General features: G+C 45.4%; 2 protein-coding genes across 2 annotated transcripts in view; one reads left to right on the top strand and one right to left on the bottom strand.

Moving 5' to 3' along the window:
* LOC8026050 (L-2-hydroxyglutarate dehydrogenase, mitochondrial) overlaps positions 1–19,656 on the bottom strand; it is a 29,013-nt gene extending 9,357 nt beyond the window's left edge. The window contains exons 1-7 of the mRNA XM_029992575.3: positions 19,486–19,656; positions 17,631–17,755; positions 16,009–16,160; positions 15,058–15,189; positions 8,534–8,743; positions 4,511–4,672; positions 2,384–2,541 (exon numbers count right to left, since the gene is read on the bottom strand). Coding sequence (XP_029848435.2) covers positions 2,384–2,541; positions 4,511–4,672; positions 8,534–8,743; positions 15,058–15,189; positions 16,009–16,160; positions 17,631–17,755; positions 19,486–19,634 — 1,088 coding nt within the window. The 5' untranslated portion in view covers positions 19,635–19,656. The remainder of the gene's footprint in view (positions 1–2,383; positions 2,542–4,510; positions 4,673–8,533; positions 8,744–15,057; positions 15,190–16,008; positions 16,161–17,630; positions 17,756–19,485) is intronic.
* Positions 19,657–19,881: 225 nt separating this feature from the next.
* The window catches only part of LOC8026047 (E3 ubiquitin-protein ligase TRIM9), a 256,675-nt gene continuing 250,715 nt past the window's right edge, over positions 19,882–25,841 (top strand). Inside the window, exon 1 of the mRNA XM_042288158.1 lies at positions 19,882–20,907. Coding sequence (XP_042144092.1) covers positions 20,035–20,907 — 873 coding nt within the window. The 5' untranslated portion in view covers positions 19,882–20,034. The remainder of the gene's footprint in view (positions 20,908–25,841) is intronic.

Raw genomic sequence — 25,841 nt, 5'->3', positions numbered from 1 at the left:
TCGCTCTCCCTTGCAGATCTGTCCCTTGCCGTTGCAATCCGCCGATGCCAAAGGTAAGCTCGCCGAGATTCTTAGTTTTCTTCGTATCGAGGTGGAGAGCAGAGAGAGAGCCGGGGTCATGGCCGAGCGGTATGGCCGAGCGGTAGAAGACTAGGATTGATGGGTCAAGAATGCCAGCTGCATCGCTGTCGCGCACAATTATCACTGGCCAGCGCTTCTTTTGTGGGTCAATGAAGGACTCAGTGAAGTTATGCACTTGAAACTTTACACTCAAGCTAAAGAAAAGAAAGCTGGCAGAGGGATCCCAGTGGTTCAGGTGCACAATGGGGGGGGCACCGAGCAAGGGATTGTCGTCGGAAAGTGTCATGCACAAGATGTTCCAGTAGGCATGTTACTTCGATGTGTGACCCCGACTGGAAGCCCGCGCTAAGGCAACCGGATCGAGATGCCCCTTTGACTAGCGTCCAAAACGCTATCTCCAAAATGCATTTGAAAGCTCAGAAGATGTATAGTCTTCAAAAATCTGCTGGAACCACACGAAATTGCGACATGACCATAGATAGAATGACCAGGAGTCATCCAGAGTCACTGCGAGCGAAGACCTTGTGGTGCATTGGCGTTGGCAGGTTGAGAATCGTGCCGAAGCATGGAAGTTTACGAATTTCAAGTTGACAGACGACAAAACTTGCAAGAGCTTCCACTGTCGTATATTTGCTTTGCGCTTACGTCTTCATCTCATGCGGCATGCTCCGATTTAAATGTGCAAGGAAGGACCTACTCAAGGCACTCGCTCTTTGTAGTTAGAGGGGCGGTTAAACTCTAGTGCGTTTTCCAGCCGCACTGGTGCCAAGCGGAGCAGATCGCATCACTCGGACGTGTCGTTGGTGCGCCGATGCCGCACGTCATTAAACTCGCACAGCCACAGCCAATTGTTCTGTAGACGTTTTTGAAGAACCCAGTTTTTATTTCCGAGGCGCTGTCACACGTGAATGGAGCACCGATTGTGTTGAAACGGTTGCCGTTGCTGTGGTTAGGCTTTGCACGCCGTGGTAAATGTTCCTCTGCTGGCGTGCTCAGCTTGCATTTGTGCCGCCTTTCTTAAAACTGGCTTCGGTAGTTCCAAATGCGAAAGTCGCGCTTTTTAGTGTTGTCTGTCGCAAACATCTGACAAATGTGTAGAAAGTGCAACTGTCCCAAGTGACATTTCTCAAGGATGGCCGATATTCGTGTAAACTTGCGACGTCTTGAGCCACTACGAGTTCGTCAGAAATGCTTTTCCCCTTCTTGTCGTCCAAATTTCGTAAAATATTTTTTTTATTCGTGAAAGCAGGATGTTTGAAGATGATAAAACGAGCAAAAGAAAAAGGATATAAAATTTCCAAAATGAACTTGACTCACATTTCCTTTTAAAGTAACAAGGTTCTACTGCACATATTGTAATTTAGATTTTGACAACACACACTTAAGTTTAAGTTGTGCAAGTACCACTCTCTGAATGCACCAAACGTACCGACTTACTCGCATAATGAATGCACTTGCATAATAAAGGCTCCCCCCACAACGAAAATTGGAGGTGCATTCATTACACGAGGGAATAAGAAAAAGTCAATACTTGGACTTTTCTTATTACCTCGTGTAATGAATGCACCTCCAATTTTCGGCTCCGCCAGTCTCAAATTGCGTCCAACTTAGCTAGTCACCAAGCCAATTTTTTTTGCCGCCAAGCAGTAAGGCCCCAAGCCAAGCCAAGCCACTCTCGTAATGGTTGCCAGTGCGTAGTTGCGGAAGTGATCAACCGTAAAGCCAAGCGGCGCGCACATTTGACAAAGCTTGGGTCGAGGAATTGACCAGCCCCGGACATTCTTCGCCTATTAGATGCATTGATGTCAGCAAACACGCTGTCGTCTGCGGTCCGCTTTCGAAGAGTGAAATCGTGAAAATCGTTAGGCCTAAGAACGGTCGCGTTGCACTCTATGTTGAATGAGCTTCGTAGGGCGCTTTTCCTTCGGCAAAAAACACACCAAAAGCGCCGTAAAAAGGTTAGCAATTTATAAAGCATGGTTACTGTGGCACGCCCCTGACCAGCCGTCTGTGCGTTTCCATCCGTGGAGATGTGCCACAGTACCTTGCCGTGTCATATTGGCATCTAATATGACATTTGCTTGAAGTGTGTAAATGCAAAAATTTTACCCCGCGTAATGAACGCAACCCCCCAAATATGTGTACATTTCCTTGGAAAAAAAAGGGCATTCATTATGCGAGTAAATATGGTATATGTAAACACTTGTAGCTCTGAAGTTCTGCTGAGCCCATCACATGAAGCTGTCAGTGTTTGCCATCTCTTTTGTGATGCACAGCTGCAGTTTGCATCGGAGCATCTCACCTGAATCTCAACGCATCAAACAATTCGGGCAAATTGATGTCGAAGTATCCGTATCCTTCCCTCCGAAATGCGAGGACAGCATTGGGACCCAGTAGCACATTCCCGTCCATTCGTGGAGTGTAATGAACGCCCAGAAATGGGAAGCGAGGATCAGGAACCTGAAATATCATGCAAGATGTGAATAGTGACTCAAAGTCATTTGCCGCAGCAAACGCTATAACACTGAACAACAAGATGGCTGGCAAATGCCTACATGATGCCTGATGCCACCAGCCATCGTTTCAAAACAACTTCAAAGCGTTCTTCTGAAATGTTTATGAAGACAAGCCTGTAATCAAAGTGTGACAACAAACAACGCAGAGGAAAAGAGAGCCATCAGCTTTGTGCATGGGCACACCACAGCACCTCTTCGAGACACCTTGTGTTTGAATAACAGCGAGTTACTGCTTGCCACGCAGTTGATCACACACAAACTAAAATGTGCAAACCAGCCATTAGGAGTTAAGCAAGGTGTAAACTTGGGAAAGTTGATACATGTTTACAAAGACCTTAAAGAGCACGACGTAAAGCCAGGACTATACTCCGTTCATCATCAAGCTGAGACTGCCGCCAAGGCTGCAAGCGCGAGCTGGCCTGGGTTCCTTGCTTTAAGACGTGCCTTTTTAGCACAAGCACCCGTTCTGAGGAAGAACGCTTAAAGGTATTGTGCTCTTGTGCTTGTAGCCTTGACTGCAGTCTCAGCTTGAGGTGGAAGAAAATATTGCACAGAGTAGAAGCAACATATACACTTGAAAATTGGTCTCCGTCCTATATATTGCATAGGCATGTGCGAACCGTGGATTTAAAGTTTGAAGCGTATTAGAAGTGAAAAGTGGTTTTGGACGAATATTTCCTAATTGAATATTGAACAGTTTCTCCAAACCTGTCACTACCATGCACCATGATTAAAGGGATACCCAAGAGCTCTTTACTGATGAAGCTTGTTTTTGATGGCATATTGTTTGTTGTCAATAAAGTCAATAAAAATGACCAGTTCTAGATGGCAAGACGTTCTAGTAAACTCGCAGCAGTAGAAATACACAGGTACTATTTTGTTTTGGGGGGGGATCATCCTCGGGTCCCCACCAACTGCATAAAATTTGACCAATGAAAATAATTCATTACCAGGACATTCCGAACGATACAATTATTGCTCTTTTTTGGTGCGTTGTGCATTTTATTTTGACAAACACATCAAACTTTTGGGTGTAGGAGACAAAATACAGAAATTAATCTTGAAAAACGCCAGAGCCACAGATAGGGAAAGAGTTTTGGCCAACGGCGTGGCCCGCTTGACAGCATGTCAACTACGTCACTGACACATCATGCGAACGCCCCCAGTTTGCCAACTTCAAGCCCAGCCGACATCAGCGACCTATAGCTGTTGCTTAATTTTTGGTTTACTTCAGTGTATGACTGTCTGATTCTGTTTTAATTCAACCGCTAGCAGTATTTATGCTGTCTTGTGTTTTTTCAGGAACTACAGTAAGTTAGTTCCCAGTTACATCAATTTTTTCTCCATCAGCGTTGAGCGCATCGCTTGCGCTCCGAGCGTCGCGCAAATTTAAAGGGGCACTGACACATCAAAATCATTTTTTTTATTATCCGAAACGATTGATAACGATGCCTGGGCATTACCCTCAAGGGAATTTATAAATCTGCTTGGTATATGCAAATATTCTTTCTTCAATTTCAAATTTGATAACTAAAAGCATGAATGATGAAAGCAGGGTTGTCGAGGCATTGCTGCCTAGCCTCTTGCACAATCGCGGCGGTTTAGTCCCATTGAGTCCACTTCTCACTGAGCACTGCGGGGAAGCGATACCCACAATCTCTACGGTTCTTGCTTCCCCGCAGTACAAAGAAGCTCGGGGAGAAGCGCACTCAATGGGACTAGCCCGCCGTGACCACCACTTAAACTAGTAAGAACATCGCAATTCATCTCGAAGTGAACATCGAATACAATACTATTATTCGAAAATTCAAATATTCGCACAACCCTAATATATTGCATCTTGACCTGTATTCTGTCATCCTGTTCGTTATTACTGTGCACGAGAAAGGGATGAGGCAGAACATAAATCTTACCGGGTAGATGTTTCCCCGCACCAAGTTGCTCTTTTCGGGTCTGAGGAGCAGATACTCGCCACGGAATGGAAGGATCTTGGGTTCCGGGTTGCAGCCAGAAAGTGTTGCCAGCTTGTCGGAGTAGAGGCCAGCACATGTCACCACGTAGCGGCACCGAACTGCCTGCCAAATAAAATTACAGTAGTTAACAAAAAAAAAACTTGAATTACTTGCAATTTATAATAGATATGGCAAAAGCGCCTTGATTTGTCTTTTAGACTTTTCGACCAGCAAACCATCTCCACCGGTGAATATGCCCCAGTAAAATTGGGCATCCAAGTAAACAGGCTCATATTTACTCATACAAAAGGGGCACTACAGATGACCATGGCTCACATGTCTACTTTTGACATGGAGCATGCTCAGCATGGGAATAAAATATTAGGATAGGGCCAACTGAACTTGGGAAATGAAGAAACGTGAAAAACCAAGATTTTTTCGTCTCCCAAGTTTAAGCTGGCCCTATCCTAGTACTAATGCACCAACTAACTCAACTCAAGCCCATAAATAAAATATTATTTTGGTCCACAGAATGAGCCAGCCAAAATCAGGGAGTTCAGATATAAGGTTTGCTGCACGAAATGTGATTTGTACTCAACTCTCAGCTGTTACACTTATGTCTTAATCAGTGTGTCGAACCGAAAAAAATATGGGTTCGGTTACGGTTGAGGTTCAGGTAAATTTATTTTGTTCCGGTTCAGTTACGGTTCGATTAATTCGATCCGCGAACCGGTTCGCGAACCGGTTTGGGGCGCTGAACTGGTTTGCGAACCGGTTCGGAAATTTAAAATGACAAATTGCAACATCAAAATAAATTACAAATAAAACATCTGAAATCAGCACATACGAAACAGGATACATCATAGTGTAAGGCTCAGGGATTTCTACCAGGAATGGTTTCTTTATGTGCACTCAAAGGTTACCTCACCGACGTTTACGCATTCGGACTTCATCTAATTGGGTCCGACGCAGTAGCTGTAAAATCCACAACCTCCTTACAAATCCACTTACAAGTAGAACTCGCTAACTATCCCGCCACCTCGGGGTGTAAGCAATTGAAGGAACAGTGGGGAGGAAATACAGCTTTCTTTATTTGAACTAGCCTTCGGTAACTCAAATTAGACCCTTAAAGAAGTTTTCATTAAACAAGATACGGAATATGAAAAACACTTCATTGAACGCAATGCCAGAAGGACGTAATGGGATAAATATTAAAATAGAAGAGTTCGCTGTCTCACAAATATGTTAGCTTCTAAGTGCCTATACGAAACCGGATGCATTATTATCAAACTCCACAGCCTTTTCTTTTTTCATTCCGATGGAAGCAAGCTTCAAGAACTCGCGCGTTCTAGAAACGTGTTATGAAATGAGCACACAGCAGCATTTAGGATTTACGAGGTTGTAAGAAAATAAAATCCCGTGACGCGATTTTTTTTTTTTTTTTTTGCAGAGCCTTCCAATTTTTTTTTTTTCCGTGCAAGCCGCGACCAGCGCAATACTGGTTCCTATGTCAAGATTCATGGATGCAGCGTTTGTCAAGATTCATGGATGCAGCGTTTATATTCCTAAGACTGAGTGGAGAAGAATAATATGTAAGCGAGGTGTGTGTCAGTTGACGGCACTTAAAAAACAAATGGCATTGATAGCACATTCATTGTCAACAGCGCGTGGCCGAACTGTTTTGACATGAGCCGGTAACCGTTATTTTTTTTCCGGTTCAGTTCCGGTTCGGGTTCATCGCGATAACAATATAATGGTTCGGGTTCGAGTTCAGTTCCGGAAAAAATACCGGTTCGGTTCCGGTTTTCGGTTTGGTTCGGTCCCGGTTCGACACCCTGGTCTTAATAATGCGGACTCCGTTAATATGAATGCCCCGCTATATAGACAAAACTTTTGGGGATGAATTCAATAAACTAATGCATTCTAGTCTTATTAAAATGGACAACTCAAATTATGGACCATTTTTTAGGGAATTGAGGTGTCCATATTGACGAGACATCACTGTAGCTGTCTTGCATGAGAATTATTTCTTCTTCATTATTTGCTAGGCTCGTGCTGTTCCTCCACAAAGGAACCACGAGAAAAAACAAAAAGAAGCCCTTCTAAAGATGAAGAACACAACGTTAACACTACAAATTCTGGTTCATCTACAGCAGGGGTCTCAAACACGCGGCCCGCCGGCCACATGCGGCCCACGACTCGCTGGGACGCGGCCCGCAGGCAATTGGCTACGAGTCCCGGTTCCCATGACTCGAGCACTTTGTTTCACTTTATTTTTTGCTTCCCACCTTTTTGTAAACAACAATTTCGCTACTGTTGCAAGCGCGAACTATTTGTTAAAAGATGCATCTTGGCTGCGTGCATTCTCCATCAGTACAAGTAGCTGCCAAATATAAAGCTACGAAGCTAGGGATTCTAGCCTTCAAAAACATATTACCATTAAAAGGCAAGTATTTGTTCCGAGTGTTGTAATAAAAATTGTCAGGAAAGCAAGAACTGCCAAATTAACTGGTGTTCTTTTTTTTCAGAGCCACGTTGAGCTTGGTTAATTCTTGAGTGAATTGAGCAACCGGAACGACAGAGTAGTTGCTCTCTTGTTCCATTAAAAATGCAAGCAAGCTGGTGAGGCGGTATCATTTTATTTATTGTTATCACATGAGGTCAGGTCTCAAAGTAGTTACATAAAGAAATCAAATTTAAAAATGTCACTCGCAAAACTGTGCGTTTACAAAAAGCATAGAGCATGAGGTCTCTTCTATTTAAAAAAATCAGCACGGTGTTGCCTTGGCCCTCGGCTTCCCTGGTGTTGGATATGTGGCCCCCACACTCAAACACTGAAATGAGTTTGAGACCACTGATCTAGAGGGCAGAAAGCTCAATTTCATTTCTCAGGAACTGACCTTCCGAATTAAGGTGAACCGCGCACACCGAGATTGAAGGTAGCTACTTCCAAACGTGCAATATTAGTAGTCTCAGCTTCAGGGCTGTATGTCATACTCAAATACTAGATGTTATCTGCCTCTCCCATACTCCGTTCACCCCTAAGCTGACAGTGCGGTGAAATCTATGTGCTAGTTGGACTAGTCGTACATACTTTTAGGTCATGTGATCACGCTCCTGCCCATACCCATGTGTGGATAGTAAGGTTAGGTGATAAAAGGGAGGCGGTCGATAGGTTAGGTGATAAAAGGGAGGCGGTGAGCACGTAGCTCCCACAGCACTGTCGACTTAGGGGTGAACGAGTATAGCAGTGAGCCTGATCACATCATAGACCTGTCAAGAAACCCTGCTGTAGAGAGGCAGTAAAAAGCAGTGGTTTTGTGGTGGTATTTATAATTATTCCGTAATGAAGCTGAGATATGACCTACCGTAAAAGGCCGAGCAAGCACCTGGAGGTACATAAGAAAAATACGGGGATGTGTGCTTGTTAGATTCAAGAGGAGAAAAGCAGAAAGGGCATATGTAGGGTAGGGCCTTGCTTGTACATTGTTTGATCCGATGGGATGGTATAGAAGATGTATAAAGGTCCGGCAGAAACCCCAATTTTTAAAGCAACTGCACCGCTTGCATCAAGCCTCACTGCTTCGCACCGATGCGTGGGCGTAAAGCTTCACCACTTTGCACATGTTTCATGGAAAAGTAGCCGATGCAAGGTTTGCTTATGGCGGGCACTTGATATGTCTTTAGCTTATATATCAAACGCTTCAGAAGTAAGGGGTGGGCACTTATTGCAACATGAGCGCACGCTCGGTATTTCGCATTAAGAGGAAAATGCTGAGACTTGACTAAGTGTAAGGCAACGAAATAAGCAAACGAGACAGCGTGACGTAGCCCGACCGAAAGACCTCTGCTATGCCATCCTGCCTCCGTCTCTTCTCCATTTTCAGTCAAGTCGAGACAAGTACATAACTGAAAGACTTGCACTGTGCCACTCTGCTCCCATCTTTTCTCCCTTCTTAGCGAGGATTAAACAATCGTACGCACCTCCGTGCTGCCGACAATCCTGACTGGATGGGTGATGCTCCCTTCTCCAGTGCCAGGAGACCGCTGACTTTCCGCAGCAACTTCCAGGCTCTTGACGGGGAAGTTGAGTAGGACGTCGCCACCCTGCTTGACGAAGTCCCTTCCATAGGACTGCGTCACTTCACCCCAGTCCACTATCCCGGTGTGCGGAGACCACAAAGCCTGAAGTCCCTGCAATGGCGTGAGCACTTCGTTTTCAGCTGGGAGAAGGCCATTTTCTAAATTTGCGTCCCAGCGTGATCGACAGCTTTTTGCAACCCCTTGACGCTTACGACGGGAGAGAACACTGTCACCATCAATCAGTTGCCCTGGTACACAACTGATCTGCATATCACTAGACTGAACGTTTCTTTCAGTACTTGAGGGAACAAATCCATGCACTATCAATGAGAAATAGTTGCTGATAACTAAGGTTCTGTGTATTCCAGGTTTATTCTTTGTGAAGTTCTGAGGATTATTTTCGGAGTTTATGTTTCGACAAAAATTTTGGGTTTATCAGATTTTATTTTTGTTTGATTCTTTGGTTATCTGGAATTCGGAGTTTAATTTCTCTCAATTTTTCAGAAATTCCGCGCTAAATTTGTAAGAACTCCACAGTATCAAACACCACTTCTTCAGCTGGATTTGGCACTGGCGTCCCTTGACGTTGGTGATACCAACTCTCCCACAACAAAACTTGCTAAACAAGTGGTGTTTCAACGAATGCCAATAATTTAAGGTCTACAAGCTCATGGACGTAGTCGTTTGGAAATTAGTTTTCCTCTAACACAATCCCACCACTCCACCCCACAGTTGCACAGATCTGGGGAACTGGCAGAGGAAGCAATATAGAAGTTTCCATCTGTTCCTCCCCCCAACTCCCATAAAATCTAAGGGTTCATAGTTTTCACTTTTATAAAACACAATCCCCTTTCCCCTAAAAAATTGGAAACCTGAACAGTGGCCTTTGTTGTGACCCAAAAGTAGAATTTCACATTGTTCTGAACGAACCTTGACGAGATAGGTAGGACAAATACTTTTGTTAATGATCTGAGATTTCAAAGTATGGTTGCCACCTTTCCTCTTAAGAAACACCAGCCATTAAGGGGGTGGAAGGGGGGGGGGGGGTTGATTTTGAGAAATTGAATTGGTAAAAAGAAAGACGCAGTGATGACAGTCCTAATTGGTACACAGATTCAATTTATTTTGACACAAGCTTCCCAAAGAGAAATCAATTGACATACATCCACTTATTCATCATAGCACATGTAAGTACATGGATAGACAATCAGTGATGGAAGTGCAGTGCCATTTCTGCCCAATTGCACCATGGACGAAAGACTGCTACATCTTGCACCAAAGTGCCATTTTTTGCTAAAAATGTGCCACACCTGGCCGAGATGGGCTTAAGCAAAGCAAAAATAAAAATGTTTTATTGTTGGTCAATTTTAATATTTAGAGAAGCAGGAGGAAAGAAAAATGGTACAAATATGTATTTCACAGTCTCTACTAACCGTGTTCTAAGCTTCATCTTAGGTCAAAGCACAGTCGAAGGCTCGAACAGACAACCACGAACACACAAACTAAAAGCACAAGTCACAGGACATTCGCTGCACTTAATTGATTTAGTAGATGAAAGAACACATATGGGAAGATGAACAAATATCATGATTTCACGCTTTCACTCCGTTTGGTTGTTCCCATTGGCTCATAGTGTCGGCTGCACTTTAAACTAAGGTGAAACGAAGTAAAGAGATTGCTTATCAACCGCGCTGGCCAATGGATGTGCCGGCGGGTTGATCGCTGTCATTGTCTAAATTTTCAGACGATGCCGGCGATGTTAGGGGCTAAAAGTCAAGAAAATATTGCAAAATAGTAGGCTGGTGGCAACTGTGATAAGACGGAACCAGGCTCTCGTACTCCTGGTGAAATCACTTGTTTATCATCTCTGCCGCATGCCTCCATGCCGTGCCGCCTCTCAACGCATCCAAGCAGTGGGAACATTGGTGAGCGCAAGGGCTAGCGCGATAGGTTCGGTAATTATGCTTAGCACTATTCAAGTCTATCTTCTTTGCACTTAATTGCAGGTTGATTTTAAATTATAAAAAGCTGCACCAAGAAAGAGAAAAAAAACCCAAAAATGCGGGTCTATATCTGAATGAATACGATCGAGATAGCTCCCGTGCAGCCGTCGATCGAAATAGCAGTGAACTTTGACTTTACTCTAGTTCCAACTCCCGTGAAGAGCAGTCACTTCTAAAGCGCAAGTGTAGGTTTTCATAAAGTTTGTGGGTGGTTGTTTCTGCAGTTAATATTACTCATGTTAGAGTCTTAAATTTGGTAGGTTCATAAAACTTGGGGTGAATTATTTCTATTGATAGACATGTTAGCAGATATGCTGTTTCTTTCTTCTTTCTTTGTGGCATTTTACAGAAATTATATTTACAGGCTAAATAAACTACCGGGTGTAATAAAAGTGGGAGGGGAGAGAGGCTTTATTCCAACTGAAGTGTTGGGCTATGCTTCATTTTTCATCCATTTTTAGTACCCATTGTAAATTTAACCTACTCTCACCAGAGCATCATTTCTAAAAGGAAGGCCCTATGTTCCTTTTGCACTCTATCTATTTATATAGCAAAAGGTAATAAGTAACATGCTCCACTATCAAAGAAAAACCCTCAATCATTATCAAAGATGAACTCATTTAGTGATGCAATCGCTTTTTTAATTTTTGAAGCGAGACGCTAACAGATGTTGGCATCTGCTCCATACTAATATTTTGGCTGCTACAGAACCTGCTACTAAAGGTCCAATGCTGCTTCCATCACTGCACAACACTCTCAATAGCATACACAGATGCATACCATTTAATCAAAATTGAAGAGCCAGAAACAAATCTCACACCTTTATTCATCCAGTGCAGCAGGTGGAGAACTGATTACTGCAGTTTAAATGAGAGTGACTGTGAATTAAATAACGCTTTGAGTAAACATGTCTCTAAGGCACTGAGCATGATGCTCAGCCTGCACATTTCAAGTGTAAATAAATTTTTTCAAATATTGCAGGCTCTCGAGGTTTTTGTAGTGAACGTCAGTATAGACCACGAGCACCGACACCAGCTTCTGGCTTGGAAGCTCATGGTCACTCGGGAATTTGTGTAACGCGAACATGTTTTTATACACCAACTCAACTCTGTGACGTCACGGCGCGGTGGTGGCGTGTCGGTCGCACTTCCGGTCTGGGGCTGTGGGCAGAAGTCCCCATGCCAGACGTGTATTCCTGCGTTGTTTTGAAAGGAACCAGACAAAAACCTGCCTTCTCGTCAAAACGCCGCGACTGGGGCCGTACCAAAAGTGTCGAGAAAGGTTTGAAGGTCAGTTTTCACGTGCTCGGTTCGTCCGAGAATCTGGATGTGTGCCGTGAAAAGGGAAAAGCAGACGCCGTCGGACAACGATTGCTTGGGCGGGAAGCATTTTGGGTTGAATTCACGGATACTTGTGTTCATCAGATTTATTTGTTTTGTTCCAACATGAATGCCAGAAAACCGTCAAGCTGTGCGAACCCCCTGTGGACTACGTTCAGTGCGTCTTCAAGTTCAAATGGCCGCCTGATTGTTCGAATTGTCGTCTGCTCTTTCAAACGTTTCTGCTTGTCGTCTGCTCTCTTAGATGACGCCGGTCCGTAGACCAAATGTTGGCCCGGTACTTGTGATAAGAAGTGAGTGAAGGCCTCAAAAGACTTAAATTTAAAGGTTGGTAAGCAGGCTCGATGTGAACAGTAGATACAAGGAGATGTTGGTCATTGTTACCAGTGACCAACACCGACTTGTTATGCCTAATACAGTTGGTCCGATTCTGTTTGCGATTTTCAGTGTCGTCGTCGACCATCTCAGCTGCGGTTCACGCTTTTGCAGCCCGAGCGGCGTCGCGACTGAAAATTCTGAGCGAAATCTCATCATGCGAATCAGGCTTTCGCGTACAATCTGCGGCGTCCACGCGGAATGAATCGCCACATGTCACATTATTCACGCAAAGTTTTACGGTGTAACGAGCCTCGGTAATTTCGCTGACGCCGCTCAAGATAGTCAGACATCGCCAGGAAGACGTACAACCAACAATTCGAACGCGAAAAAGGGCAGGGGGACTCACACCGACGCCATCGCATTTCAATGGTTTGTTTATGGGCGACGGCGAGTTTTTTGCCCACACCCCCATCGAGCATGCGCGGCGCCGGTGGCGTCCGCTAGGGGCGCTCCGGTTTGTTTGTAAACATGAGTTGGTGTATATCTCTCGAATCATGAATCCCAAAAGGACTGCGTCCTCCCTCAGATTCAAAGTTATGTGACGTCTTGCTCGCCATTCTCTGATGCTCTTGAGTACATCGCAGACTTCTTATGTGCTACACTGAATAGTAAACGTGCCAGACTTAAGCGAAAATGATGTCTTCTTTGTGGCTAAATAAACAATTCCAGGGGCCAAGAGATTACCCTATATACAAAATTAGCTTAAAAATAGACAATGCATATGGCTCTATAGCTGATAAAGTATGCTCCCCCCCTCCCTTCCCCAAAAATTGCGTTTAGGTAGTTGGAAAAAAAACGGCACATGGCGGCCGGTTTTAAACATAGACCAGCAACCGGCCTTTTAACCAAAAAACCGGCCGTGTCGGTTAAAAGCCGGGTAGGTGGCAACCCTATTTGAAAGTAAACTCACAACACCCTGTGCTCTAAAAAAAAAAAAAATTGCAAAATACTGTTTTTTTTTTTTTGTTTTTTTTTTTTTTAACATGTGTTTCCGAAGTTTAGAGTTAGTCAGAAAAATTGGTATTGACAAATATTTTACTGGCGAGTGTTTTTTTCGGAGTTTATTGGATTTATCTAAAAACCACTAGTTCAACATAAGCCCATTATGTTGAAATGTCAATCTTAGATTTTCCTCATGCTACGTTTCTCATAGCTTAGCGTCAACTAATCTGTTGGTGGTACACAGTGTATTTTTTTTCTTTTGATAGAGAAAATATGGAGAAGGTTAAATTAGTGTTTTGCACTGTACAAACTAGCTGTGCAGCACACAGGGCTCAAATGCTCTTTAGAGTCTGCGGTAGTGGGGGTGACAAGATGCGGAAGCTTTACAAAGAGGTTAAAATTATGCAAGCAAAATATTTGAGGAAAAGCTTTACTATGTTTAGATGACTGGGAGAAAACCAGCAGGAGGAGTGGACAAATATGTAGTTTTCTTGTTGCCATGTGCCTTATTTGGTATGAAGTGGATGTAATTTGATAAGAACATACACTGGCAATGCATGCTGCCATATGAACAAATTATTAGGGCACCCAACTTTTTTCCATAGCTGGTGAAATAGTGGTATCACTGACTTATTAGAGAGTTTTTGTAGATCATTTTGGCCGTCCCGCAACACTTTCTGACACCCAAAACCTAGGGGCGGATCCAGAACTCCGTTTTGGGGGGGGGGGGGGGGGGAATTTGTAAGGATACTATTCTCCTATTCCTTCGTACGCACCGGGGGGTCCACCCATCTTAAATGGCCCACCGAGAAGAAAGGAGGAGGGGGAGTCGACTTTGTTTGGGGAAGGGCCGCCGCCCCCATCGCCCCCCCCCCGGATTCGCCCCTGCCCACAACGATGCCCGGAACTCTACAGTCAAGGCCATCGGCGTGCAGGCGCAATAGCGGTTTCTTTGTTGCACCTTGACAGTCAGTTTAGAGCAAAAAATTAGTGCATATTCATCTGAATCCAAGGTATATCACAGAAGTAATGAAACATAGGGAGATAAATAACTAGTGAGCAAAACCAGCACATAGTAAAAGACCAAAATATGTTAAAAGTAGGCTAAGCATATGCTCCCCCTACCATTAAATACCGAGCAAGCACCCATGCAAAAGTTGGAGATACGAAAAAAATAGGGATGGGCGCTTGTTCGGCCTAAAAGCAAAAAAAGCAGACAGAAGGGGTGCTTGGTGGGGTACGCCCTTGTTTAATCCCACGGAAAAGTATGCAGAGCGCAAGTTCGTCTGCTTCTTTTGTAGCGGTTGTGGTGACGTCAAAACGCCAAGCTTTGATTGGCTCTGATTGAAGAATAATGGGTAGACCTCGAAGCAAGCTGCCATGAGGTCTACACACTATCCTCCCATCAGAGCTCAGTGATCTGATGACACCACAACCCCTGAAAATGAAGCAGACAAACTTGTGCTCTGCATAGGAACAGTACAAGGGTCTGGCAGAACCCCTCATTTTTAAAGCAGCCGCAATGCTCTCGTCGCGCGTGCTTTGTACCGAAGCTCTTCAGCCAAGCTGTACCCTTTCACGTCGATGCATGCACAAAATGTTTCACCGTCTTGCACCGGCTTCTCGGAGAAACAGCTGATGTAAAGAAACACCTCAGTTAATTCGATGGACTCAAAAGTTTGCTGGGTGTGGGCCCTCATTGCGACGTGGGCATGCGCTCGGTATATGACGATAAATATGATTACCGAGAAAAGGCGCTCACCGTGCAGTTTGGTTCTACCTTCTTGATGCCTTCTGCGTCTAGCCTTTGCAGGTCCTTGACTCCATTCTTGATGCCCTTCTCTTCGAGCGCATCCAATCGTGGTATTTCTTCAGGTGTTACCGCAACAATCAGCTGCAGAAAAACTTTCAATGTCTTAAAGATAACTTCTGTCACGTCTGAAAGTGAACCTAAACATTCCTCTTCGATTAATATTGTTCACCTTGCGATAAAGACATGATGCCATTATGTGTGCACTTTGGTGCGATGTAATACACATGAAGGAAACAACCACTATTTTTACCATTGAGCAAATGGTAGGAACAGAACAAAACGGAAACAGCACTAAAAACTGAAGAACTAACAAGTAGACAAAATGGACAAAGAAAGTGATTAAAAAAAGAGACGTTTACAGATCTCTGTAATGCAAAATTAAAGTGCAGTTCTGGAGGAGGAGGGGGGGGCGGGGGTACAGAGGGGAGGGTATGCCCCCCCTCCTCCTGTTAAATTTCCCCGCTAAACTTTCCTCTAAATTTAAAGCAGAAATTTTCCCGCTAAGTTTAGCTCATTAAGTTTCTCAGCTGAGTTTAGCGGGTTAAGTTTCCCCACTAAATTTTGTGGGGAAAATGACGTCACGACTTCATGTCGCGTCACCCATGAACAAATTCATTTTCTCCGCTAGATTTAGCGGGAAAATTGACATCACGTGGCCTCAACACCAATTCAATTTCCCACTAAATTTAGTGAGGCAGTTACAAAGACGGCGAGGCCGCGAAACTCGGAAATGGGCACCTAAAAGCTGCGCTCTAAAAATAACGACAAACATATTTTTGAAAAGACCTACTTGCGCTTTTGAGGTGAGCACATTGGTACAGTGTAAACACTGATGAAAGAATGCTAGTGAGCATCACTGTTTGCAACAATGCTAAAATAAACGAGGGAGGCAGTCAGTACCTTGCCACACTTTTTGTAAGGAACGCCATGTTCGTCGAAGTACTTGTAGGAAAGTTCTAGGCCTCTCACGCACAATTTTGCCTTGAGTGATCCAGGAGTGTAGTAGATGCCAGCATGAATCACTCCGCTGTTGTGGCCGCTCTGATGTGCAGCTGAGAAAAGGAATACATCACGAGTCATTTTCATCTTCTTTTCGTGACCTCTAACAATAAAATAGTTGAAATATCCAGATGAATGGACAATACTGATTGAACGGGAATAGAAATCAAGAAAGTGTCTAAAGGCAAATTTTGACCGAGCCAGTATTAAGAGCCCGGTTTCGCCCGTAATATCCCGAAGATGTCCCACCCCAAAAGATAACTCAACCATTTTTTTTTTAAACACCGTAAGATAGCCCACTTTTAGTAACTGCAGGGCCCTGGCCAATGGTGACCTCGGAAAAAATGGTGTTACTTAGCCACGGCGGGAGTTAAGTGAACGTTGATGACTGGGAATGACAGTTGAATTTGATTCACTGCTCACCTCCCTGAGATCACAAGTTTCGCAGGTCACAAAATCTAAAACTAACATTTTCAACTTCTTTTCTTTTTTTTTTTTTTTTTTACAGCACACAGAAAGTAAGTTTACTCCTTATTTCCAACTGATTTGCTTTTGAATTCGGGTGGGCTATCTCTTGGGATATTACGGTAGAGTTGCGATTATGAAATGAAGTTACAGTGAGTGTGGACAGGATAATGGATGTTTGAAAGGAACTACGTTTTAAACTATACTAACTTCAAACAGAAATGAGACCCTTATGTTTTACATCTTTTTCTTTTTAAAAGCATAGAAAAAACAATATACCGTAGAATACCGCGTATCCGCCCCCATTCCACATTAAGCGCCCATTACCAAATTTGTGAGATCTGAAAAAATATGCACAGTACATTTATATGTAAGATTGATGACCGGACAAGCGCCCATCCCCCATTTTTTTTTTTTCGGATTATTTCCAAAGTTTGAGTGGGCGCTTGCCCTGTATTTTACGGTATGTTTTCTTTTTACCTTCAACAGAAAAACGGGGAAAATTTATTTAAATCAACTTTTTCATACTCAAATTAAAAGCTATATTTTTTTCCTCATTATACTTTCCGAAATTGCTTATCACAGATGCATTAACAGCAGTTATGCAGTATCTGTACGCTTGAGAGGGGAAGGGGGGGGGGGGGGCTTTTGTTAGTAACAATCTAATTTCGGTTGTTTGAAATACAGGCTTAGGGTGTATGTCATGGACTACACCTATATCAAGCGACGAATTACGGATCGTAGCCACCGGCAATTAATCTCAAATCTGTAAACCTATCCTGGTTTTTTCTTGTGCGTTACTTCTAATCCCTAGGACAAGGGAATTGGTGTCTAATATAAAAGAAGTTTAGCATGCAACTTCAGTCTGAACTAGGTAATTAAAAAGAAATGCTTTTCAAAACAAAGCTGACTGATACTGACGATATGACTAGCTGGCAGGGTGTGGCATGTTTGTTTTCTCTTCACTGCCTCTGTCTTGTACTTGTTTGTTTTTAATGATTGTGAAATCAAATGGTCATAGGGCCAAGTTTAACACGCAAGCTGAAAACACATCTCACCTAGCTTGTTCTCCTTCTCGATGATGGCAAACTTTAGCTTGGGGTGGCGTCGGATGAGTTCCCGGGCCGTCGCTACACCCACAATTCCTCCGCCGACAATCGCAACATCATACTCCTTTTCTGCTCTGGAGTGCCGCGAAAAAGGGACGAACACTGCATTACTTATCATTTAATGGAATGATATAAAGTGAAACGTACTGTGTTATCTTTAGAGAGCTTGAATTGCACATCTGTCCTGATTAAAGTTTTTGTGTTCTTATATTAGTATGTGTGGCGAATTTGGACAGCTTTGTAACTTGGATGCTTCTGAAAAGGGACAGGCTTGCCAAGTCCTGACAGGGAGCAGTCCCATAATGGATGCCTCTGCAGCTTGAACGCAATTTGCCGCCTAGGTAGCTCCGTGGCAGCGGGTTCGAATCTCAGCCGGAGTGCCCACACTCTGACAGAAGCTCGTTGCAGAGAAGGCACCACGGAACTGAAATGTGAGTTGCGCACCAAATGACCCCCAGGTGGTTCAAACTATTTGTCGGTTCTTCGCCGAGGCACGCCGGAAGCCCTTTGTTGGTTTTGCCCGTAAAACACCAAATCCGATTCAAGCACAACAGTAGGTAGGGCAGTCCAAGACTGCACTGAAAATGTCAATGTTAGGAAGATTTTGCTGCATTCTATAGACCCTGACATTTGCAAAACATATTGTAGATGGCACATGGCATTTGTTTGCTACCAAGTCTGGCCTTCATTTCATTCCAGCTCACAATAATACTCCTTGGGGCTCAGCCTTTAACGAATCTGGAACATTTCAAAGATGAGAGGAACGCGGCAGAGCATTCTTTATGAAAAGCTTGGGCGGGATACCCTGTGTGTAGAGAAACACCTGTGAAGCCAGCAGTAGGCTCCCTGCTGGCACCAATGGAGGCTGTTCTTCAAGTTTGTTTTGAATTTAAGCACTGCAGCATAAATATACAACTCGTTTGTGGTAACCGTGTTCGCTTGGCTCAGCTTGTGGGGGGATCACTCCCAGGCCCGGTTTGTTTGTCTGGCCTTGGCATCACTGTAATGTATGCGCTCTAACACCTGATGCTTCCCAAGCAGCAGAACTGAACCTTGCCCAAAGCGCCTGCCTGGGAACAAGAAACCGCTCGCACCTGCCTGGGAAGAAACCTCTCAACAGGAAGACCCGGATGTACGCCACATAACCGCAAAAGAGACCTCTCCATGTAATCAGAAGTTAATCCAGTACACTCAACGTTATTTTTTTCTTTCACAAAGCAACGTCGCTTTTCCAATTAACGAACCGTCAGCACTCGGCCACCACTGACAACCGACATACTAAAACTGCACTTAAATAATAAAAAAGATATTACTGTTAGCACTGCTGTTAGCTGAAACAAAAATGATATTGTCGCACAAACGTAGCTAAAGATATTATACAAATATATCAAAAGCAAAAATGTCCCAGAATCCGGCAAATGGGTGTATTAAATCATTTACAACTTCTATAATTAAGTTAAAATATATTAAGACACTGAAAAGAGGCTCCGTGTATCTCCCGTACAGGAAGCCTCTTTACAGTGTCTTAATACATGTTAACTTAGTTAAATAGAAGTTGTAACGTCGTCACGTTAATTTTGTCAAGTTGGAGTTGAAAATAATTTAAACAGCGCATTACATGGTTACTTCGAAATCGTCGTGTACGCATTGCGAAGGGTCAAAACACGTAAGGAGCTACCTCAATGTCATTAGATCAATACTTCGATATCACCGCGTGCGTCTTATCGGCGATTGCAAGAGACTTAAACGGCTCATTCAGCAATTGGTCCCATCATCGCACCCGTTCGTCTCGCTTCATACTCACCCCCGTGTCGAAGACAGGCATTTTAACGACAAAGTCGTCAGGTCGTTCACGTCAAGCCGCGATCGAGAGTTTTTGCAGCACACATCCAAAACTCGTAACTTTCGAAAGCAGCAGCTGACGACGGACCGACCCGCGCTCAATGCCGCCATATTTTCGTCTCCTCCTCTCCCTCCGATTTCTCTTCCTTTTCTCTCCTTTCCTTTTCGACCGCTTCGATTCATACTCGCGAGATTTGCGTGCCTTCCAGCCACGCGTGACGTCACGTCAACGAGAAACAGGTAGTGAAATAGCTAGAATAGGAAGGTTTCTCGCAGACGACGCATTGAGGTGAGGGGAAAAGTTGTGACAAAACGAGCACGCTCTTTTCATACCACGTGGTTTCAAAGTCACGTGAACGGGTCACGTGTCAAAACGCACGCATGCGCACTGAAGTTGCGCGCCTCGTGCGCGTCCGAGAGGAGGAAAGCGGCGCTTTGAGCCTTTAAGCGAGTTTTTCGGCACCAGTCCCGCGTCGGCATGTGTTTGTGATGGGTGTGAGCTGCAGGCGCCATGGAGGAAGAGCTCAAATGTCCCGCGTGCAAGCACTTCTACACCAACCCGGTGCTGCTGCCGTGCTCGCACTCGCTCTGCCTCAACTGCGCGCTGAGCGCCCAACAGCCGGCCAATGCGCCGTCGACGGCTTCAACGACCACGACAACTTCGGCGGCCTCGACCCACGGGACTGCGTCGTCGACTTCGGAGGACAGCGGCAACAGTACGAACAGCAGCGGCGGTGCCCCGTCGGAACTGGGCACCGCCGCGGACTACCCGGACGGCGACAAGTTGAGCCTGCTCAGTGAAACAGACAGCGGCGTGGTGTGCACGAGCCGTCCCAATTCGTACGTCGGCACGCCGAACCTCCAAGGGGTGGCTATGTTCCCGCCGATGCTTCTCCAAGGCGGAGTGGCCCTGCTGTCTCTCGCGTGCCCGGAGTGCCACAAGCTCGTCTACCTGGACGAGAACGGCGCGCACAATCTTGCTCGCAACCGGGCCCTCCAAAACATCGTGGATAAGTACGGCGAGACGCGGCGACTGCCCGTGGCCTGTCAGCTTTGCGAGGCCGACCGTCCGCGCGAGGCGTCCGTCATGTGCGATCAGTGCGAGGTGTTCTACTGCGATGAGTGCCGCGAAAATTGTCATCCGGCCCGTGGTCCGCTCGCCAAACATACCCTGCTCGAGCCTCAGCAGGGCAAGAAGGCGCTCCGTGCCCGTGCGCTCGGTGGAAATGCCGGCAGGGATGCCAAGTGTTCGGAGCACGGCGACGAGGCCCTCAGCATGTACTGCATGGTGTGCAAGGCGGCGGCTTGCGTGCTCTGTCTGCAGGACGGACGGCACGCCAACCACGACGTCCAGCCGCTGGGCTCCATGTGCAAGGCGCAAAAGGTGATGCTCTTTTCTCTAGGGATTAACGCCGCAACACTGGGGGAATGAAGTTCCTCTTCGTGAGCTCTAGAACAGTTTAGTCGATGTCTCTTACACCCCTCTCGGTGCTTGATTTAACGCTGAAGGTTTCTTTCGAAAGCGATAACAAGATCAGTCTGTGACTCTTACACCGCTTTTGGTGCTATGTTTGCACCTTTTATTTTTCGGGTATTACGTTCAGTTTTGAGCGTGTGACCTGAGTCTAACATTCCAAGTGGTTTCGGGGTACGATCTTATGATCCCGAAAACGTGTGAATCTTACACCCATAGAATGTTTGAAGCGTGTGATGTGGTCCTACCACCTAGCTCTAGATCTTATGATCCCTAAAAGGTGTTACTATTACACCCATAAAATGTTTGAAGGGTGTGATTTGTTCCTACCACTTTTGACCCCAAAAGGGTGTATGTCTTACACTCGTGGAAGGTTTGAAGCGTGTGGTTTGAGCCTACCACCCCAGACGGTTTCAGGGAGCGAACTTATGTCCCACAAAAGGTGTAAATATACACTCATCCAATGTACTTATTCCAAAACTCGAAGCGCCTCATCGCGACATAATGCCTCGATTCATTGCGGGAATCAGTGTTGTTTTGTATTGCACTTCTCAGCGGGTTCCCAACAGGTTCCCAGAATGCAGCGCGCGCGGTAGCAGATTTATGGAAGTAGACTATTGTCAGTCGTGAAACTGGGACAAGTATTCAGGCTGGCACGAGAATATTCTTTTACAGTCGCCCGCAGAAACGAACAAATTAAAGGAGCTTCAGCAAGTTGCTCCTGTTGCTCTGATAAAATTTCCGAAGGACCGGGTCGCCAAGTTGTGATTGGTAGGGATAGTCCGCGACGGTTGCGATTTTAGAACATAGTTGATGCGAAAAGACCTTCACATTCCAAGTCGAATTTATTTTGGGTGGCGACTGGTCTTATTCGGCAGTCTTTCTTAGCGATCATTTGAAACACCGCTTTTCTCTTACGACGTTTTTCAGTAAGGAACGCTTGCCTACAGGAGTGTGTAGAAAACTGAGACCCTTCTTTTCAACATCTTGGAATTCAAACCGAGGAAACGCACTCATACAAAACATGAAATAAACAAACAGAAGAAGATAGAGGTTTATTAAGGGAAGACAAATAGAACCTGAACGTATGGGTTCTGGCTGGCCACTCTGACAGAAGGGTCATTGTGTAACAACGTGCTTAGGATGCTCGGTTGCGCGTGCTCAGTTACCATGTTCATTTAATCGTTCTCAAATTAGATGGCTGGTCTCACCGCTTCCTAAAACCAACTGATCAGTGTTGCGCAATAAGCTGGCAAGGTATGTAGGACCAGGAAAGTACTGAGATTGGAAAGTAACGCGTTCATGCAACTCGCTCTCGATGCTGATAGCGTTGTCACCAGCGAGTTTTTTCAGTGCTTTTTGCCCGCGATCTTCACCGCCAGTCCGGCACATCGCGGCAGGATACTTCGCTGCGTGCATGCTCGCGGAACGAGCTTCTCGGCAAAGTCGGAATGCAGTCGTAATTCTTATTTGCGCTTATCTTTTTCCACTTTACTGCCAGCTAGCGTGCTCGAGGAGGGATCGTCGTCTGGGCACCGCACCTCTTTTTTTTTTCTTTTTTTCTTCTTTGCGTGGAGGCTTGGTTACAGAAGGTTTTGCGGGTCTGCATCTCGCAGTCTCTTACCTTTCTTCTTTTATTTTTATGCGCACGGCTAATTTAATAACCGGTTAAGCGACATTTCAAATGCTCCGCGCCGCCACCACCGCCGCAGTCGTTTCGTACCTTATTGCTTCTCTTGTTTTCAAAACTCGCTGTGACTGGCTGGTTGGTTGGAACGTGCTACTCCGTCAGGGCCAGCTGTATTTAGCTGTTTCCTTCCGTACCCAACTTGCACGGAACTTCGTCGCTTCGACTTCTTTCTTCTGCTCGTATATTTTCTCTATTCCTTTTTGTTGGATTATTTTCGGGAATGGGTTTGAGCTTGTGGCCTTTTTCAGTGCGCAAAGAAACAAACAAAATAAAATTTTTAAAACCTGTCTCACCTGAGATATTTACCGGTATTCCTCTGACGGTGGGGTGCGTGTGAAGTGTTTCCGCTGTTTTACGTTTATGTATATACGTGGCGGTTGATGGCACAGTCGCCGAAGGAGTTTCGTCGTCGATCTGCCGGTTTTATCATCACCATTATTATTGTCTTTATGGCCACCGTCGTCGGGAGGCTCGAGTTGAACGCTCTTGCCGTGACGGGTGGTTGTTCTCTTACCTGCGCCGTGGCACGAGCGTCGCATCTGCGCTTCGCTTTTGGGAATCGAAAACGCCGGGTTCAAATGGTTGGTGGCGGTTCCGCACGGTTGGGCTTCTCCGTTTATCTTTTCTCGCGTTTATATTTTTATAGTTTGTCTTTCGTAGGTGGGAGAGGAGGGGGGGGAGTGTCTGTCGGAGGGGCGCAGTGTTGCCAGATTGGGCTATATATAGCCAAATTGGGCTACATTTTCTTCTAGTTGGCGTCAAAATTTCGCCTTTGGCTATGTGGCTATTTTTGGGCTATTTCTAAGGGTGCGGCGAATTCTTGTCGAATCTCAGGTTCGACGTCGAACTTTGAGGTTCGAGTAGTTAATTTCGAACTTCTAGTCTGTTTCGAAAAAAAACTGTTTCTCTTTTGGCTAGTCGAGAGGAGAGAGAGGAAGGAGAATGGCTTCAAACTTCTACAAACTTTGGGGTTTTCACAATGCGCAGAGAAGCAGTGCTAGCAGAGTTCAAGCGGTCTACCCACAGCGCAGTGAAGCAAATCAAACAAACAAATTGCACTGTTTTTACAAGTCCGGTAGCGCGTCTTCTACCCGGACGTAGACTGAACTCTCCAAACGCAGCTTTGGTGCCCATTGCGAAAATTCTTAGGCATCGCCAACTTTAAGAAAAAAAACCCAATCAAAAATAGCTTGAACCGGAACGGGGGACGCTCATATTCTACACAATGAAAAATAGACGGTTGGGTTATTTGTAAGAACCTTACATATAGGGGGTGCTAGTTTAAAACTGCCAGTTCTGCCTGTTCTGCTTCTACATTCTGTTCTTTTACTGTATGATTATATGTCCCAGGCTTCACAATACAGCTGTCCATGTATGTTTTCTATTTCTGAAAACCTACGAAGGATGGGTAATTGTTTCACAAATTTTCATCCTTCTGAAGCTTTTTTTTATATATATATCAGGAGACCTAGTACACAAAAAGTGGCACATCTGAGGGTTGAAAAAGAGAATTAACGTGTTGTTTTTTGCGCGTACGAAAAATTGTCAATAAGAGGCTTAAAAATCGTCGTTTTTAGTCTTGGCTATTTTGGGCTATATGTATTTTATGGCTTTGGCTATATTTGGGCTATACCTCCCAGCCGTTTGGCGGTTTTTGTTTGGACCATCTGGCAACACTGGGCGCAGATGGTTCACTGAGGTGAGGTGACCTCCGCTGCTGCGTCTGTCTGCCTTGCGGCGTTTCCCGCGCGGGATACGACTGCTGCTGCTGCTGCGTTTTGTTTGAAGAGAGGGAGAACTCGGTTCCCGGTGTTGTGTCTGTCGCTTGGGACGGTGTGTCGCGTTTCTGCTCCGCCGTGCTGCTGCTGCTGCGGCCAAAACATCTGCCGTTTCATCGGTCTCTTTGCTTGGGGAAGGTTGGATTCGTGGTAGCTGAGAGGGAGGAAAACTTCGCAAACGACGAAGGCTACGGTCTAAGTAGCCAATCAGCGCATCGGGGGGAGAAACGTGACAATATATACTCGATTTCCCTAGTTGCCTGCGGTTGTGTCCAAGCCACGGACGGGAGAGAGGAAAGAGCTGCTTTTGTGCGAATTTTGAGTGACGGGCTAATCTTCTAGGGCAGTGGTTCTCAAATAAGGGTCCGCGAGACCCTCAACAATTTTTTTTTTTTTTTTAGTTGACACGTTTTGATGAACTGACCAAAAATGAAGTGATGTGGCACTTTTGTTTTATGTTTTTCTGCTACGTAGCAATAAAAAATGAAAGCCGTTTACAATTCCCTATAAGCCCGGTTAGAGCGCAGCTCTTGAGGAGGAAGACGGAGGCGTACTGAGGGATAGGTGACTCCTTGAGGTCACGTGACCTAAGGGGGCTCGCGTGACGTCAGGGGGTCACATGGCCTCAGGGGGTCACGTGACCTGAGGGGGTCATGTCACCTCGCGGTTACGCCGACGGCGACGCCGACGCCGCTCAAGGCGGAAACGGGCCCCTAAGAGCTGCGCTCTAAAACACCTGTTCCATGCTCCAGATGTGTTAACTTACTAACGTCCCCCCCCCCCCCTGCTGGAAGGGGTCCCCCATCACTGCCAGCGGTCCGCAAGGGGTCCCCGACACATCCATGGCTGAGAACCACTGTTCTAGGGGAAGAAGAACCAACGTCTGGGACGCACAAAAGAGGGTCTAGGTGAGAGGGGAGTTCCTCCTTCCCCTCCTCTCCAACAGCTTGCAGTTATGCTCTCACACCTGGTTGTTCCTTTGGTAAGAGCTGTCACGTGCATAGGTTCCCGTCGCTCTGATTGGCTCGGAGAGGCCGTAGTGTTTGCTCTTTGTCGAGTTACGGCGAAACGTAGAACTCGGTGCCGCCGGACCCAATTTTGGCGCCTGATTTGGAAAGGAGTGAGCGAGATACTCGGCCGCCAGACGGGCAGCGAGATAGGCAAGTCTTGGCTCGCTTTCAGAGAATGCTCTGAAAGAACAAAATGAAACTATCAAAGAGCGGTGGCGAGCCGTGTGCATCCAGGAAGTGTTCGCAGTTAAAAAGAGTCTGGTTCCAGCGGATTAAAGCAAAGCTGAGGTGACGCTGACATTGCTTTTTTTATTTTTTTTTGTTCTTTCTTTTTTTGTGAACAAAGAGGACTGCTTTTACTTCCGG

This window comes from Ixodes scapularis, unplaced genomic scaffold (genome assembly GCF_016920785.2).
Source record: "Ixodes scapularis isolate PalLabHiFi unplaced genomic scaffold, ASM1692078v2 PGA_scaffold10__122_contigs__length_95168666, whole genome shotgun sequence".
NCBI classification, from domain to species: Eukaryota; Metazoa; Arthropoda; class Arachnida; order Ixodida; family Ixodidae; genus Ixodes; species Ixodes scapularis.
This window is presented reverse-complemented; position numbering and strand designations above follow the sequence as displayed.